The 18,165-nt window shown below is 41.9% G+C and overlaps 1 protein-coding gene and 1 non-coding gene across 3 annotated transcripts in view; both read left to right on the forward strand.

Moving 5' to 3' along the window:
* Positions 1–665: 665 nt before the first annotated feature.
* The window catches only part of Cfdp1 (chromatin remodeling protein CFDP1), an 82,632-nt gene continuing 65,132 nt past the window's right edge, over positions 666–18,165 (forward strand). Inside the window, exons 1-5 of one of the 2 annotated variants that reach the window (XM_090357266.1) lie at positions 666–850; positions 2,150–2,267; positions 5,956–6,181; positions 6,383–6,510; positions 12,433–12,552. In XM_090357266.1, the coding sequence (XP_090213392.1) occupies positions 787–850; positions 2,150–2,267; positions 5,956–6,181; positions 6,383–6,510; positions 12,433–12,552 (656 nt within the window). In that variant the 5' untranslated portion in view covers positions 666–786. The remainder of the gene's footprint in view (positions 851–2,149; positions 2,268–5,955; positions 6,182–6,382; positions 6,511–12,432; positions 12,553–18,165) is intronic. The other variant, XM_090357265.1, reaches the window with a different exon arrangement.
* Positions 17,480–17,580, forward strand: LOC150046855 (U6 spliceosomal RNA). The gene has a single exon (XR_016539578.1). It is a non-coding gene; the product is annotated as a U6 spliceosomal RNA (small nuclear RNA).

Raw genomic sequence — 18,165 nt, forward strand, 5'->3', positions numbered from 1 at the left:
TCAAGCTGTGACCCACGGCTTCCTACGCCTAGGAGGAGCTCTAGACAGCCCCGAAGCGGCCTGCTCCAGAGCCAAAGTCACCCGCAAAAATGGAGGGGGGAGAGTGGCCCTAAAAAGTCAGCAATGCCAGGCGCAGAGGCTGAGATCGGAGGATCGCGGTTCAAAGCCAGCCCGGGCACTAAAGTCCGTGAGACTCTTATCTCCAATTAGCCACCAGGAAGTGGCGCTGTGGCTCAAGGGGTAGGGCAGTGGCCTTGAACTGAAGAGCTCAGGGACAGCGCCCAGGCCCAGAGTTCAGGCGAAAAAGGACACTTCTTCACTGCGGGAAGGTTGAGCCTAGAGGATCACAGCCGGAATTTTCACACTGCAAGCTTCCATCCTCTGGACATGCCCAGGAATGAGCCCAGGGAGCAATGATTATCGATTTGAGGACTACAAGGCTAAAATTTAGCTTTCCAGAGAGTTTGAAAATACAGAGCCAAAAGGCAACTGTATTTCCAGACAGTTTAAGTAGATGCGCTGGGTCAACGGAGTGATGTCATGCCGAAGACTACAAGTACCAGCATGCACAGCGCTCGGGAGAGCCCGGGCTCCGGCTTGGGCCCAGGGATGGTGGCCGGAAGTGGCGTGTTTTGACCACGTGGCACTCTGTGCGCATGTGCACAGGCCTCCGGGGGGGCCGCCCTAGCAGTCACCGCCCAGGCTCTATGGTCCCTCCCTAGAGCTTTCCAGGAGGGGGTGGCCGCCCGGGTCCTGGTGGGTTGCGCGACCCCGAGCTGCGACGACATGGAAGAGTTCGACTCCGAAGACTTCTCCACCTCGGAAGAAGACGAGGATTACGTGCCGTCGGGTGAGCGACTTGGCCTGAGGCGAGCGGTAGACGGCCCCGCCCGGCGCCTCACGTGAGGCGCACCGGGTCTCCCCCCCAGCCCGGGTGGGCCCCGCCGCCGCCGCGGTGGCCCCGAGGCCGGTAGACTCCGCGCCCAGACCCCTGTCACTTCCTCCCGGCCGCCCGGGCCCGGGGCGTGCGCGGGCCTGCCCCGCGCGGCGGCTCCCGTGGGCCCGCCCGGGCCGCCGCCCCCTCTCGGAGGGCGGGAACCGGCACGTGAGCGCCGCTCGTCTCCGGGGACGCCGTCTGTGCGCCCGACGGCAGCGCCGCCCCGGGGCTCCCCGAAGCCAGCGGCCCGCGAGCTTGTTGTCAAGTCCTGGCAGGCCGTGCCACCACCACCGCCACCACGTCCAGCACGGGGCTGCCCACTGCCCGCGCCGCCGCGGAGCTGGTGGCTCGACAGTGCCGAGTCCTCGGGACCACGGACACGGAAAGACCCAGAAGGGGCGCTGTGGCTCCAGTGGTAGCGCTCCGGCCTTGAGGAAGCCCACGGACAGTGCCCAAGCCCTGAGTTCAAGGCCCAAGCCTGCTCTGTGCCTCGCTGTCGTCGCGGAACTTCTTTTTTTTTTTTTTCTTCCTTTTCTTTGTGCACCCGGTGCTTGAACTCAGAACCTGGGCGCTGTTCCTGCGTAGTTTTTTGGTTGTTTTCGTCCAAGGCAAACGCTCAACCAACTTGAAGCGTAGCTCCACTTCAGGCTTTTTGTTGGAGCCTTGGAGATAACAGTCTCACGGACTTTTCGGCGTGGGCTGGTTTTGAACCACGATCCTCAGGTCTCTGCCTCCCAAGTAGCTAGCAAGAATTATAGGTGCCGAGTCTTGCCAATGTCCTTCAACTTTTTTGTTCACACAGTCAGATGAAAAACAGCTTGCCCCAGTCGTTCTTACTCCTCTAGTCGACCCACTTCTGGATAAATTATATAGGGTCTACATATCACGTGTTGGAACTGCATCTTGAATTCAACTTACCTTGATTCGTTCAAGATTGGTGGGCTACCACTTGAGCCACAGCTCCACTTCCCGATTTTTACTTGTTAAGTCTTGTGGACTTTTCTCCTGAGGTTTGCTTCTAACCTCTGTTTCTGCCTCCTGAGTAACCAGCATTACATTCATAAGGGTGCCTTGCTCCTGGGGAGTTATTTTCCTTAGTAGTTATTGTTGTTCCCATCCCTTGTCCCTTCATTCCGTGCCCCCACCCCCAACGCAAATGTCTTTATGTGAGAACTTTTATTTCTATCTGACCACATTATTGTATGATTCCAGGTGGGGAGTATAGTGAAGATGATGTAAATGAATTAGTGAAGGAAGATGAAGTGGATGGTGAAGAACAGACCCAGAAAACCAAAGGGACAAAAAGGAAGGCTCAGAGCATTCCAGCCAGGTGATGCTGCTCTCGAGGCCTTTTGAATACTGAGATTGATCGGATGACAGGGGTTTTTTTGTTTTGTTTTGTTTTTGCTTCTTAGAAAAATTGCCTCTGGTCCAGAGCAGGGCATGGTGATTCACATCTATAATCCTGGCTACTCAGGCTGAGGATCCTCATGATCTGAGGATCGTGATTCAAAGCCAGCCCAGGCACTAAAAGTCGGGGAGACTCTAATCTCCAATTAACTACCAGAAACTTGGAAATGGTGCTGTGGCTCAAGGGGTAGGGCAGTAACCTTGAGCTGAAGATGAAGAGCTCAGGGACAGTGCCCCAAGCCCAGAGTTCAAGTCCTATGACCGACAACAACAACAAAAAAAGTCCAGAATTCTGTCTTTTCCCTTTTTGAGGGAAACATTTGATGTTGTAAAATTAAATTCTTGGTGATCTTTGGCAAGTTAAATTTTTTTTTCTTTTTTTTAAAATTTGTTGTACCAGTCTTGAAGTTTAAAACTCAGCCTGGGTGCTATCTTGGAGCTTTTGTGCTTAAGATTAGTGCTCTACCACTTGAGCCACAAATCTATCCTTTCTGCTCATACTGGCTTTGAATTGTGGTCCTTGATCTCTGCCTCCTGAGTACCTAGGTTTACAGGTGTGAGTCACTAAGTCTGACCAGATTTCTAGTTTTTAATTTAAAAATATAGAAAAAATTGTGCCCCGAATAAAACAAAGCTCCATTGCTATAAAAATGAATACCCTGTCTTGAGTAGCCCCTAGCATTTAATGCCTTGCCAACAGCTATGTTATTAGACACGCTGTGCATATACAACATGTACATATATATATTCACTGTCCTCTTCATTTAAAAAGTACAATGATAGCATACTTTACATATGATCTCAATCTTTCCAGTGTTATCCAGGTTGGGCTTCTGTCCTCAGTCTCTTGAGTAGCTGAGTGTGGGCTACCATACCTGCCTAACATTGTTTCCCTTAATTCACAGCCTAGGATAGTACAGTGACTGTACATTTAGACATATCTCCCTTTTTTCAGTGACTGTAAGGTATTCCTTGTATGATTAGACCTTACTTTACTTAAGTATTTCCTTATTAAGGAGTATTGAACCTCAAGAATTTTACCTCATCTATACTAAAACAAGATTGCAATGATTACTCTTTGTATTACATGTACTTACATGCACAAGTCTATAAGTCAAACTCATAAATGTAAAAATAGTTTGATCTGAAGTTATATGTAGTTAATTTTTTTTTTTTTTGGTAGTGGGGCTTGAACTCTGGGCCTGTGTATTGTCCCTGAGCTCTTCAGCTCAAGGCTACCACTCTACTCCTTGAACCATAAGCCACTTGTGGTTTTTTGGTGATTAAGGGAAGATAAGAGTCTTACATACTTTAGTGCCCAGGCTGGCTTTGAACTGATCCTCAGATCTCAGCCTCTTGAGTAGCTAGGATTACAGGCATGAGCCACTCTCTGGCTAATTTTTTTTTTAATAATTTAAGAATTACAAAGCTTTCTTTCTTTCTTTCTTTTTGATCTTGGGGCTTGAACTCAGGGCCTGGGTACTGCCGCTGAGCTTTTTTGCTCAAGGCTGGTGCTGTACCACTTGGAGCCACAGCTCCACTTCTGGTTTTCTGGTGGCTAATTGGATATGGATATAAGTGTCTCATGGACTTTCTTACCCATGGACTTTCTTACCCAGATTGGCTTTGAACTGCTATCCTGAGTAGGATTACAGGTGTGAGCCACAGTGCCTGACAGTTTTCTTTCTTTCTTTTTTTTTTTTTCTTTTTTTGGTTGGTCATCGGGCTTGAACTCAGGGTCTGGACACTGTCCCTGAGCCCTTCAGCTCAAGGCTAGTGCTCTGTCTACCACTTGAGCCACAGCACAACTTCCCGTTTTCTGCTGGTTAATTGGAGATAAGAGCCTCATGGAATTTTGTGCTGGGACTGGCTTTGAACCGCTGGCTTTGAACCTCCATCCTCAGATCTCAACCTCCTGAGTAGGTAGAATTACAGGTGTGAGCCACTGGGCCTAGCAGTTTTATTTCTTTAAAAGTACCTTCAAAATTTTTTTAATTAATTAATTTTATTGTCAGGATAGTGCATAGAAGGGTTACAGTTACATTCGTCAGGTAGTAGGTGCATTACTTCTCACACATTGAAACCCCTTCTAGTGTTTTTGTCCCCACCCTCTCCTTCAAAAATGTTTTAAAAAAAATTTATTGTTATAGTGGCTGGGAGTTTGGCCTAGTGGTACAGTGCATGCCTAGCATGCTCAAAGACCTGGTTTGATTCCTTGGTACCACATACATAAAAAAACACTGGCTGTGGTGCTGTGGCTCCACAGGACTGGAAAAAAAAAATGTCCGGGGTGGGGGGGGGGGCTATAGTTATGTAAGTCAAATAATAAATATACTTCTTGTGTCATCCTTTGATTGATTGATTGATTGATTTGTTGGTTGTAGGGCTTGAACTCGGGGCCTGGGTGCTGTTTCTGAGCCTGTTTGTGCTCAAGTTTAGCACTCAACTACTTGAACCACAGCACCACTGTCAGTTTTTTAGGTGGTTAATTGGACATAAGAGTCTCATGGGGACTCTTCTGCCTGAGCAGGCTTGAAACTGAGTTCCTCAGATCTCAGCCTCCTGAGTAGCTAGGTGTGAACCCAGCTTCTCATTAATTTTTTTTGTTGTTGTTGTTAGTTGTGGGCTTGAGCTCAGGGACTGAGCACTGTCCTTGGATTTTTCTCAAGGTTAGAGCTCTTCCACTTGAGCCTCAGCACCATTCCTGGCTTTTTTTATGTATGTGGTACAGAGAAATTGAACCCGGGTCTTCGTGCATGCTAGGCAAGCACTCACCACAAACTCCCAGTCCCCCCAGCTTCTCATTAATTTTTAATTCAAATAAGAATACCTTATTTTTGTCTTCCTGAATACTGAAACAGTTTACGAGAAGAAATAAGGGAACTTTAAATATTAAATGATCATTAAAAGTCAAAATGCTATAAGATCAATATACTGATACATCTTGGGGGGTATCTATACATTTTTTTTTGTATTCTGATTTTCATTTCTTTACAAAGTGCTACAGAGTATTTATTTTCTCCTGAGAGCTTCTGGAGGAAATAACAGAAATGAACTTGACACTTTTCCCAATAAAATTTATGGGTCCAGAAGTTTGGCCTAGTGGTAGGGTGCTTGCCTAGCATGCACGAAGACCTGGGTTTGATTCCTTGGTACCACATGCATAGAAAAAAAGCCGGAAGTGGTGCTGAGGCTCAAGTGGTAGAGCTCTAGCCTTGAGAAAGTCCAAGGCTCAGGCCCTGAGCTCAAAATAAAATAAAATTATTCTTCAAATAGAGGACCTTGAAAAGTTTTTAAAAAGTTAGTATATCTATGTTCTTAGAATACTCTTTATGAACAGATTAGTGCTATGAAGCAATATGTGTATTTTCTTAATAAAAGCTTTGCCTGGCTTACAACAGCATATTTTGATGTAAACGATTTAAAGTGATTGGAGAAAATGGGGACCGTGAGAACTGTATTTATTTTTTTTACAGATTTCAGGTTCCTTTCCTTGTTCCCCTTGTAATTAGTAGCCCTAGTTTTTTTTTTTTTCAGATATGCAAGGGATAAAAATAATTTCGTACCTGTCTGTCTTATCATTCTTCCTGGTGACTGTTGGTGATTAGGAAAAGGAAACAAAGTGGCCTCTTGTTAGAAGAAGAGGAGGAGGAGGAAGAGGAGGATACCAAGGCAGAATCTGGAGGAACTAGTAGTGAAGAAGAAGATGGAGAAGAGCAAGAAAAAAGCATTGGGTCAGAGGTTGCAAGGAAAAAGAAAGAAGATGAACTGTGGGCCAGTTTCCTCAATGATGTGGGACCAAAATCAAAAGCATCCCCAAGTACACAAGTTAAGGTAAGCTTAGAGGTGAATACCTCTCCAGAAATATCCATCTGAAGTTTTGAGGGGTTTTTTTGTTTCTTTTTTCTTTCTCTTTTCTTTTTAATTTGCAAACTGAGATTTGAATCTTATAGCAGAAAACAGACTTAGTGCCTTTTTGTGGAGGCTAAGTTTATACCTTGTTGTAACTAATTGGATTTCTTTATCTTTTCACAGACAGGAGAAGAGAGCGAAGAGAAAAGTTCAAATAAATTGTTGGCAAAGACAGATGATCTAGAGAAACCTAAAGAAACTGAAAAAGTTAAAATCACCAAGGTGTTTGACTTTGCTGGTGAGGAAGTGAGGTAAGAGGAACTTTACATACTAATGAAGTCAGAAGAATTAATGCTTTTAAAAGGGAGCAACTCCTTAAGCAGTGTTAGCATCTGTCTTCATTTCAATCCATCTTAACATTTTGGGAATGTTTTAGATATCTGACAAAAATTTGTAGGACTGGCAAAAAAAAGAGAAAGAAAGGAAATGTTGCCAGAGGAATGAATACCCATATGCTCATTCATTATTGTTCAGTGTTTTGCCTCTCTTTAATATGCTTATATTTTTTTGTTTTGTTTAATCCATTTGGGAATTGTTTGTAAACATTGTAGCACATAGTTCTTACATACTTCAGCAGGTCTCCTAAAAAAACAAGATGTTCTTTTTTTGTTATTGGGGCTTAAACTCAGGATGCTCAAGGCTAAACACTCTACTATTTTGAGCTACAGCTCCTTTGGTTTTCTGGTTGTTATTGGAGATAAGAGTTTCACAGACTTTTCTGCCCCAGGTTGGCCTTTGATCCTCTGATCTCAGCCTCCTGAGTAGCTAGGGTTATAGGTATAAGCCTTTAGCACCTAACAAAACAAGAATATTCTTTTCTTTCTTTCTTTTTGTTTTTTTTTTTTTGGTGGGTCATGGGGCTTGCACTCGGCCTGGATGCAGCCTCCTGAGTAGCTAGGATTACAAGAGTGAGCCACCACACCCAGCTGGTCATGTCTTAATGTTATAACACTGTCTTAAGCAAATTGCTGTGTGTTTCCAATTTCCATACATTTTGTCTTAGACTAAAAAAAGTGGAATTTTTTTGTTCTTCAATTTTTTTTCCTTTTTTCTTTTCACTAGCATATAGTTTTGTAGCCCAAATGAGTGGCACTATTTATGGTTCTGTTCAAAATTTCCCCCAATTATCTCAGTGATCTCCTTTTCACTTATTTTTGTCTAAGATGCAATTGAAGATTAAATTATGCAATTTTTTTTTTTGCCAGTTCCAGTGCTTGAACTCAGGGCTTGAGCACTGTCCTTGGAGTTTCTCAAGGCTAGAGCTCTACCACTTGAGCCACAGCACCACTTCCGGCTTTTGTATGTGGTATTGAGGCAGTATCTGACAATGCTTTTTATTCTTTAGGAGACCCAGTATTGGTTATGACAAGTTAATCAGATCACATCAGTTAGAATTGTCTATTATAAGGTACTCTTTTCCTTGCGAACTAGTTTGGGGATCCATTCAAAAGTGATGATATGAATTGGTAACTCATTTAGAAGCTATTGAATTATCCAGTGGAGTTAAAGAGAACAGTGACAATAAATCAATCATTGATAAGTCCTATAAAAATAGTATAGTATAGAGTCAGCTGGGTGCTGATAGCTCATGCCTGTAATCCTAGCTACTTAGGAGGCTGAGATAATGGTTCAAAGCCTGGCCATGTAGGAAAGTCTGTGAGACTTTTATCTCCAGTTAATCACCAAAAAGCTGGGAGTAGGCTGTTTTAGCTGTGGTAGAGTGTTAGCTTTGAGCACAAAAGCCCAGGATCAGTGCTCAAACCTTGAATCAAGCCCCAGGACTGGCAAAATAATAATTATTATGCACTGTGTTGATGATGCACTAGACATACAGATTAAAAAACAAAAACTTTTGCAAGTTAAGTCTGCCTTTACCTGGATTATATCCCATGTGGCATATAGAATATCCAAGGAAGAGTTATTTATAACTTCACTAGTAGCCTACAAAGAAAGTTCAAAAAGCTGGTGGTATGCTGATCACATTAAAATTTTGGCTTGTTTACCACTTGATTTTTGAAAGCAAGCAGCAAATTTTGATATGGGCTGAGTATTCAAGGAATTTGCTATTTCCACAATTTGTCAGAAGAGGGCAGTACCAACTCTATCAAAAAGAAACAAGTATTGAAGAACTTTTTTCTCTACAAATTATGTACTCCTGCACACACGTTTTATTCCTGAGAGTAATGTATGTATATTATTTGTAAATAGCCATACATTGGAAGACAAGAGAAAGTACTCTTTGATTTTATTTGCATTTTCTTTCTGTTTTTTTTTTTTTCTTTTTTGGTACTGGGGATCAAACCTAGGATTATACTTGCTAGGCAAGTACTTTGCCACTGAGCTACATCCCAGCCCAAGAAAGCATTCTTTTAACTCCCTCTTCCTAAAGTGTATGGAAACTATTAATACTTGGTATGTTGGCAGGAATTTTTTTTAATACCTTGTTCATATTTAACTTTAGTTGCTATAACTAATCATCTTGAGGGAACTTGAGAGATTTGAATTTTAATTGACACCCTAGACACAAATTTCTTGTCTGGATTTTTTGTTCTTGTTGGTTGTGGGACTTGAATGCTGGGTATGAGCACATCAGCTCAAGGCTACTGTCCTACCCCTTGAGCCACAGCACCACTTTTGGTTTTCTGGTGATTAATTGGAGATAAGAATCTCAGGGATTTTAGTGCCCAGGCTGGCTTTGGGCTGCGATCCTCAGATCTCAGCCTCCTGAGGAGCTAGGAATATAGGCGTGAGCTACCATGCCTGGCTTGATTGTCTGCATTTAAGCTTATCGTTCTGTCTTGTTCTTTTTTTTGGTTGGTCACGGACTTAAATTCAGGGCCTGGGCACTGTCCACGTGCTCTTTTTTTTTTTTGCTAGGCATGGGACTTGAACTCAGGGCCTGAGCACTCTCCTTGGACTTTTTCTCAAGGCCAAAGCTCTACCACTTGAGCCACAGAACCATTTCCAGCTTTTTTCTGTGTATGTACCGAGGAATTGAACCTGGGCCTTCGTGCATGCTAGGCAAGCACTCTACCACTAGAGTAAAGTCCTGGCCTCCAGAGCTCTTTTTTTGTGCAAGGCTAGCAATCTACCACTTTGAGCCACAGTTCTACTTATAGTTTGTCTTTTTAGAGGTTGATTGGAGATAAAATGGAGTCTCATGGGGACTTTTCTGCTCAGGCTGGATTCAAACTGTAATCCTCAGATCTAAGCCTCCTGAGTAGCTAGGATTATAGGCCTGAAGTACTGACACCTGGCTCTTTTCATCTCTTAATATCATTGTTCTGCTTTTGTGTGTGTGTGTGTGTGTGTATTAAGTTAAGAACAGTACTGCATCTTTAAGAAATGTGAGAAAGCTAGTAATGGCTGGGAAGAACCTGCAAGTGTAAGCATCAGGTAGTGTTAGCACAAAAGTAGCCTTATTTTTTTCTAATGATTTTTTTTTTTGCCAGTCATGGGCTTGAGCTTAGGGCTGAGCACTGTCCTTGGACTTTCTCAAGGCTAGAGTTCTAGCTTTTGAGCCTCAGCACCACCTCTGGCATTTTTTCTTTTTAATTTTTTTTATTGTAATTAGTAAAAGGGTTACATGATATTTGCCAGATAGAAGGTGCATTAATTCACATACATTGATACCCTTTCACATGTCTTGGTACCCATTTCCCTCCCCCCCCCTGGCATTTTTTCTATGTATGTGTATTAACCTTGGGAAATGTGGGAAATAGTGTTTTTAATCATTCCTTATCATATAACCAGCTGAGCCATCTAACTCAGAGTTTCCTAAATGATTCACCTTTTGGAAAAGTCCAGTCATGGAAAGTTTCTGCCCAAATGAGACTTTTCAGGAAGTACTGAGTAAGTGAAAATGAATTTAAAATGGAATTTCTGCTGAGAATACCTAAATTAATTGTTGCCAATAATAGGCCTTTTCCATCGGGGCCTGGTGGCTCCTGTCTGTAATCTTAACTATTCAGGAAGCTGAGATCTGAGCATTGTGGTTCAGAGCCAGCCTGGGCAGGAAAATCTGTGAGACTCTTCATCTCTAGTTAATCATGAGAAAACCTGAAGTGGCATTTTGGCTCAGAGTGATAGTGTTTAGCATTAAGCAAAAAAAATTCAGGGATAGCACCTAGGCCCAAGTTCAAGCTTCATGGCCAACCTCTTCCCTCTACTCCCCACCCTTAATCTCCCCTCAAGAAAAGAATCAGACCTTTTCCTGTTAGGATTCCTCCCTTCTTAAATTTTTATTTTATTTATTTTTTTGCCAGTCCTGGGGCTTGAATTCAGGGCAAGGCTAGAGCACTACCCCTTTGAGCCATAGCACCACTTCTGGCTTTTTTACTGTGTATGTAGTACAGAGGACTTGGACCCAGGGTTTCATGCATGCTAGGTGAGCACTGGACCACTAGGCCATGCTTCCAGCCCAGGGTTCCCTATGACTTAGTTCCCTACTACTTGAGTATGCTTTGGTAAGCTAATCTCTCTCTCTCTCTCTCTCTCTCTCTCTCTCTCTCTCTCTCTCTCTCTCTCTCTCTCTCTCTCTCTCTCTCTCTCTCCCTCCCTCTCTCTCCCCCTCTCTCCCCCTCTCCCCCTCTCCCTCCCCCCCTCGCTCCCTCTCTCTCTCTCTCTCCCTCCCTCCCTCTCTCCCTCTCTCCCGCTCTCTCTGTCTCTCTGTCTCTCTCTCTGTCTCTGTCTCTCTTTCTCCTTTTCCCTCTCCCTCTCCCTCTCTTTCTTCCTCCTCTCTCTCCCTCTCTGTGGGGAATGACAGGTGGTATTTTGAGGCAAGGAATCTGTGTTGCTGATACAAGTTTTCAGCCCACTCTTGTCCACCTTCAAAGTATCCGTTTGTTTACATTTATTTTTTATCAATTGTGGGGCTTGATGGGCCTGGGAGCTGTCCCTGAGCTCTTCAGCTCAAGGCTAAGTGCTTTACCACTTTGAGCCACAGTACTACTTCTGATTTTCTGGTGTTTAATTGGAGATGAGTCTCAGACTTTCATGCAGCTTGCTTATTTATTTATTTATAGGTACTATTGGGGATTGAACCTAGAGCTTTACATTTGCTAAGCAAACACTTTACCACTTGAGCCACACTTCCAGCCCTTTAAAGAATCTAGGATTCTGTGGTACAAATTGACTTGCTTATTGTTGGCCATTCCATAGTGATAAGAGAAAATAAACCAAAAACAATGACTGTTTTTTTCTGTTTCCTAAAAATTTGATTCGAGTCTCTTTTCTGTTAGATTTCTCAATATTTTCATATATAGTAGTTTTTAAATTTGTTTATTGTTTAATAGGATATCTGGTAGGAAGAGTAGAGAATAAATGGGAACTTCTAGTTCTTCATTAATTATGTTGAATCTGCTCCCTCTACACCTTCTTTTTTGTCCCCAGAGCTGAAGACCAAATTCAGGGCCTTGCACTTGCCACTTGCCAGACAAGGGCTCTTCTGCTGAGCTAACTCCCCAAGTCCTCCCTCCACCCTTTTTTTCTTGCCAGTCCTGGTGCTTGAACTCAGGGCCTCCTTGGACACTTTTTTGCTCAACAGTAGCACTCTACCACTTAAGCCACAGCTTCACTGCTGTTTTTTTCTGAGTATGTGGTGCTAAGGAATCGAACCCAGGGCTTCATGCCTACATGCATGCTAGACAAGCACTATACTACTAGGATGTGCTCCCGTCCCACAAAAACGCTTATTTGCCGCTGCTCGTGTACATCTGAGTATCTGGGATTTGGCTGATCTATTTGGATGTAGGCTTTACCTTTACTTTGTGCCGTATATATATTTGATTCACAATACTAAAGGCAGGCACAAAAATCCACCTGGAAGGTGAATAAACAGAAACTTGCATTCCCTCAGAGGTGGAATTTAGAGAATGTACCAGTCATTCTTGGCCCATCTTTTATTGGAAAATCTGGTAGAACACTTACTATATAGTGTCCATATTTTTGGACTCTCCTACTGACAGATTAGAAATTAAATAACATTCCTCATGGTTTTGTCAAGTGGTAAGCCATAGCAAGCATTAGATAATTCTCTTATGTTTATCTGAAATTTCAGGCACCATATGTATCCTTATTTGACCCATAGAGTGCAGGTTTACTGAGGGCAGTTTTTCCAGATTTTTGCTTCTCCTTACCCTCTTGTAAATTTGATGTTTCTTTCCTTGGAATAGGGTGACTAAGGAAGTGGATGCTACATCTAAAGAAGCCAAATCCTTCTTGAAGCAGAATGAGAAAGAAAAACCACAGGCTAATGTACCTTCATCTGTGCCATCACTTCCTGCTGGATCAGGGTGAGTATTTTGAGGCTCAGACCCAGGTGTACTTGACACTTGGGACAGCTGTTTTCCGAAGGACCTTCTTTAAGAACTATAGCACTCTAATGTTCTTTGCCAAGGGGAGAATTTAAGGGAATTATTAGTTCATCTGCCTTTCTCAAAGTATTTACCAAGAGGGAAAATACAACAAAAATTACTTGCTGTTTTTTTTGGGGGGGTGGAGGGGTTTGGTTGGTTGGGGTTTTTTTGTTGTTGTTTGTTTTTTTTGTTTTTTTCAGGGGTGTGTGTGTCATGGGGTTTGAATTCTGGGTCTGGGTGCTGTCCCTGAGCTCTTCACCTCAAGGCTACTGCCTACCCCTTGAGCCTCAACCCCACTTCCCACTTCCGACCCCACTTCCCACTTCCGTTTTCTCTTGTTTAATTAGAGATAACAGTCTCACGATCTTTAGTGCCTGGGCTGGCTTTGAACTGAGATCCTCAGATCTCAGCTTCCTAAGTAGCTAGGATTACAGGCGTGAACCACTGTGCCCAACTACTTGCTTTCTTAATTCCATCTTTAAAAAAGCTCTAGATTTTAGTGCTCACTGCAAAGTTGAATTTGTAAATTTTGCATCTAAATATATATATTTATATATATTCTGTTTTAATCTTTATAAATACATATTATAATATATATAAATATATATGTTGGTTTTTTTGCCACTCATGGGGCTTGAACTCAGGATCTGGGTACTGTTCTTGAGCTTTCTCAAGACTAGTGTTCTACCACTTAAGCCACAGCACCATTTCCAAACTTTTCTGTGTATGTGGTACCAAGGAATTGAGCCCAGAGCTTCATGTATGCTAGGCAAGCACTCTACCACTATGTCACACTCCCAGCCACCATCTAAGTAATTTTTGAATAGCATTATCGGCAGTTTATCAAATTGCCCCTCTCCTTGGTACAAGAATCAAACCTAAGATGTCATGAATGCTAAATAAACGTTCTGCTACTGAGCTGTGTTCTCAGCAATCAGAACTTTTATGGAATATTTGAATAGAATATTTAATCACATCCTCCTGATCTCAAAACCTATAATCCTAGCTACTCAGGAGACTGAGATCTGAGGATCCCGGTTCAAACCTAGCGCGAAAGGGCACAAAAGTCCATAAGACTCTGATCTCCAATTAACCACTAGAAAATAAGCAGTAGTGGTGTGGCTTAAGGGCTAAGGTGATATCCTTGAGCTGAAGAGCTCAAGGACAATGCCCAGGCCCAGAGTTGAAGTCCCATGACCACCGCCACCACCACCAACAATAACAACAAAAAAACAGAGGGGGAATACACTTATTCATATTTACTTTTTATTCATTTATTTGCAGTAAAGTGCATGCTATATCATTAACTTAAATTTCTGATGAATTCAGAATGACCTTGAAGGTTAATCTGATAGTTACAATTATGCTTGGCAAGAAGAATCAGGTCAGGAATAATTGAGCTACTCTGTTAGAGTGGATTTATTCTTCAGTGCAAACTTTAGAATCTGCTGTAGACTCTATATACTGGGTATGGGAAGCCTTTTCAAGGGAAGAATCTATAGAATAATAGTTACTAGATCAAAAGAAAAAATAGCAAAATAACTTTTACCGACTTTGTTGTGGGGGAGGAGGGGAGCTGCTTCAGTTGATGGAAATTGTGTAGCAGAAATATTGTTATTGGCTTATTTTTCTTTTCTCTAAACAAATTTAAGCAATGCAGGAAAATCAGAGCAGTACAGTAAAACATCCTGTCTCACATCGTTAGCTAACAAAGAAGAACAGATTCAGAGGAGCAAATGTTTGTAACTGAAAATGCATTTCCTCCACATGTTTAAAATAGTACACTGCTTAGACTATAAAAAGCCAAAGTTTATACTTTGGGAATGGAGTAAGCCCTCTTTTAATTAGACGCCGGAATCAGACTGTAAGAGGTACTCTGTCTACTTAGTATCTCTAAATTCCCAGGGTCTCATCATTCCAAGTTCTTGATTCTTCTTTTCCTGGTACCTTCTGTGTTTACTACAAGCACTATTATAGCCATTTGTACCAACTTTATCTAGCTGGCTGGCTAGGCTTCAATTCCACATTTGCAACTACTTTCAACCCAGCATTTAGTACTTATTCTTTTAGTCTCATCAAAATTTATAATCCTAGCTGTAGGCTTTTGCTTGCTTTATAGAAGGCTTAGTTTTTAGCTGCCTCCTTAAAGGCTGAAAACAACCTTAAAGCAGTAAGATAAGCTAGAAAGACAGGATTGACCCATGTGGATTTATCTTACCTTCTTGGTCTGTTAAGCTAAGAAAAAAGTCTAATTATTGAATCTCTAAAAACCTCTTTGGTAGCATCTATCGAAGCAGTGTTTGTCCCAAAGATAGAAGAGACAGAGATAGAAGAGACAGCAGCTAGGATTACAGGCATGAGCCACCTCATCTAGCATTTTGATTTTTTTAAAGCTTTTTTTTATAGGATTGCTGTCAAATTGTGGGGAACATTTCAAAGCTGGATCTAATTATATCATACATGTTTTCATTAAAATAAAAGAGCCCTTAAATTATTCACAGCAAATGTATTTATATCCATAAAAACAAAAAAGATGAACTGCTTCAAAAATTTGGCCTCATCTCCTATTTGACCCTTACATGAGATGCCTAACCTGTTGGCATATAACAGTGTACCTGATGAACAGATCTAATGGTGAAATGTTATAATGTTTGGAGGGTAGCCAGTCCAGGAAGAAGAAATTCAGTTTCAAAAGACTTAATTAGCCAGGCGGGGTGGCTCATGCCTATAATCCCAGCTACTCAGGAGGCTGAGATCTGAGGATCTTAGTTCAAAGCCAGCCCTGGTGCTACTAAAGTCTGTGAGACTCTTATCTCCAATTAACTACTAGAAAACCGAAAGTACTGCACTGCCGTGGCCCAAGGGGTAGAGTAGTAACCTTGAGCTGAAGAGTTCAGGGACAATGCCCAGGTTCAGAGTTCAAGCCCCACGACCAACAACAGCAGCAAAAAGATAACTATAAATCAGGAAACTAGAGGGAAGTAGATAGTCTAACAAACATGGGCTATAATGTTTTTGTTGTTATTCTTTAAGAGGATAGATTCTTTGCCAATTTAATAATTTTAATTGGATGTGATTTTTTTTTTGCCAGTCCTGGGCTTGAGCTCAGGGCCTGAGCACTGTCCTTGGACTTTCTCAAGGCTAGAGCTCTACCACTTGAGCCTCAGCACCACTTCCAGCTTTTTCTATATATGTGGTACCAAGGAATCGAACCCGGGTCTTCGTGCATGCTAGGCAAGCACTTTAACCACTAGGCCAAACACCCGGTCCGTGATTTTTTTTTTAATATTCCTTTTTTTTTAATGGGTCTCAGTTTTTCTTCCCACAGCCTCTCAAATGCTGGGAGTATAGGGATGTACTGCTTGCAAAAACAGCTTTATTGAGACATATAATTTACCAGTTTAAGTTCAGTTTGTTGGTTCTTGGAATATTCACAAGGTTATTCATTTATAGTGCTGAAAGCCATAATCATTTCTATCACTTCCCCAAAGAATCTTGAACTTGTCTGCAGTCATACTCCACCTTTAACTCCTCCATTTCCAGACAACTTCTTTTTTTTTTTTTTGCCAGTCCTGGGCCCTCAGCACCACTTCCAGCTTTTTTCTATGTATGTGGTACCAAGGAATCGAACCCCAGTCTTCATGCATGCTAGGCAAACACTTTAACCACTAGGCAAAACTCCCGGCCCTACAGACAACTTCTTTGTATAGCTTTGCCATTTCAGATATTTCATATGAATGGAAGTTTGCAGTATTTTTTTCCACTTGTATCGATCCTTTTACTTATAGTATTTTCATAAATGTTATAGCATTTATCTTGTGTCCTTTTTATTTGTACAGTGCAGTGATTAGTGCTTTATTTTCGCTAGTACTGGGGCCTTGACTCAGGGCCTAGGCACTGTTCTTGAGCTTCTTTTGCTCAAGGTTAGCACTCTAACCACTTGAGCCACAGCTTCACTGCTGGCTTTTTTTGTCTATGTGGTACAAAGGAATTGAACCAGGGCTTCATGCATGCTAAGCAAGCACTCTGCAACTAAGCCACCTTCCCAGCATAAGTGATTACTACTTGGTATGAGTTTACCAAGTTTTATATATCCACTTGATAATTATTGGACATAGGATAGTTTCACTTTTTAACTATATAAACATTCATATACAGACTTCGGTTGTGTGTTTTCACTGTTCTTGGGTATACATATAAGGGGAATTTCTGAGTCATATGGTATTTTACCATGGACACGCTTTTAAATCGAAAAATGAGGAATAAAGAAATATGTAAGGACTAGCTAAGTAAGGGTACCTGCATGCCTAGATTTCTTTAATCATTTCTCTGAAGTACTTTATGTAAGCTTCTGTAGTAGGATAAAAACTAAGAAGAAACTGTCATAGAGAGGAAAAAAGAGCAGTTTCCTTTTCTCAGAATTAATTCTAGATGGCTGGGAATGTGGCTTAGTCATAGAATGCTTGCCTAGCATGAATGAAGCCTTGGGTTCTATTACTCAGTACCACATAAACAGAAAAAGCAGAAGTGGGGCCTAATGGTAGAGTGCTTGCCTAGCATGCCCGAAGACCCATGTTCGATTCTTCAGTACTACATACATAGAAAAAAGCCACAAGTGGTACTGTGGCTCTAGTAGTAGTGCTCTAGCCTTGAGAAAACCCAAGGATAGTACTCAGGCCCTAAGCCCAAGCCCAGGACTGGCCATAAAAAAAGAAAAAGCAGAAGTGAAGTGTTGTGGCTCAAGTGGTAGAGTGTTAGCCTTGAGAAAAAAAAAAAAAACAAAAAACAAAGCTCAGGAACAGTGCCCAGATCCTGAGTTCAAACCCCAGGACTGACAGGAGAAAAAAAAACAAAAAAACTACTCATGCTTGCATTAATAGCACATAACTTAAAGTTAGAACACTACAGAAATGTACATGGTGCCTTCATAAGGATGACACAAATTCTGAAGCATTCCATATTTTTATGGGAGTATGGTGGAAGGGTGTAAAACCAGTTTGTTAAACTTAACAGATATAGTGCTGCCAGTAGGTGGTATTCAATGTGTGCTAAGATTTTTGTTTTGTTTTGTTTTTGTCACAGTGAGTAGAAACAACTGGTATTTGATTGGGTTGAGGGAAGCTAAATGTTTCGTATAGCATAGAATAGTTTATACATAGAATAAATTAATGTATTTATTATTTTTTATTTGAGTATTGGGGCTTGAACTCAGGGTCTGAGCACTGTCCTTGGGTTTTCTCAAGGCTAGAGCTTTACCTCTTGAGCTACAGCACCATTTCGGCTTTTTTTACGTGTGTGGTACTGAGGAATCAAACCTGGTTCTTCATGCATGCTAGGTGAGCACTCTACCACTAGACCAAACTCCCGACCAGAATAAATTGCTTCACTGTCAGCAGTGTCCCCTTTGAAACTCCTTTTTAGGGAATTGGAGTCCTTCAGTTATATATGTCTGAGCTTTCCTTCATTTAGTGGCAAGCATTTACAACTGAAATTAGAAATTTTAAATTGGGCTGGGAATGTGGCTTGGTGATAGAGTGCTTGCCTAGCATG

The sequence above is a fragment of the Megascapheus bottae genome, chromosome 24 (genome assembly GCF_031878675.1).
Source record: "Megascapheus bottae isolate mThoBot1 chromosome 24, mThoBot2.hap1, whole genome shotgun sequence".
In the NCBI taxonomy this organism is placed as follows: domain Eukaryota; kingdom Metazoa; phylum Chordata; class Mammalia; order Rodentia; family Geomyidae; genus Megascapheus; species Megascapheus bottae.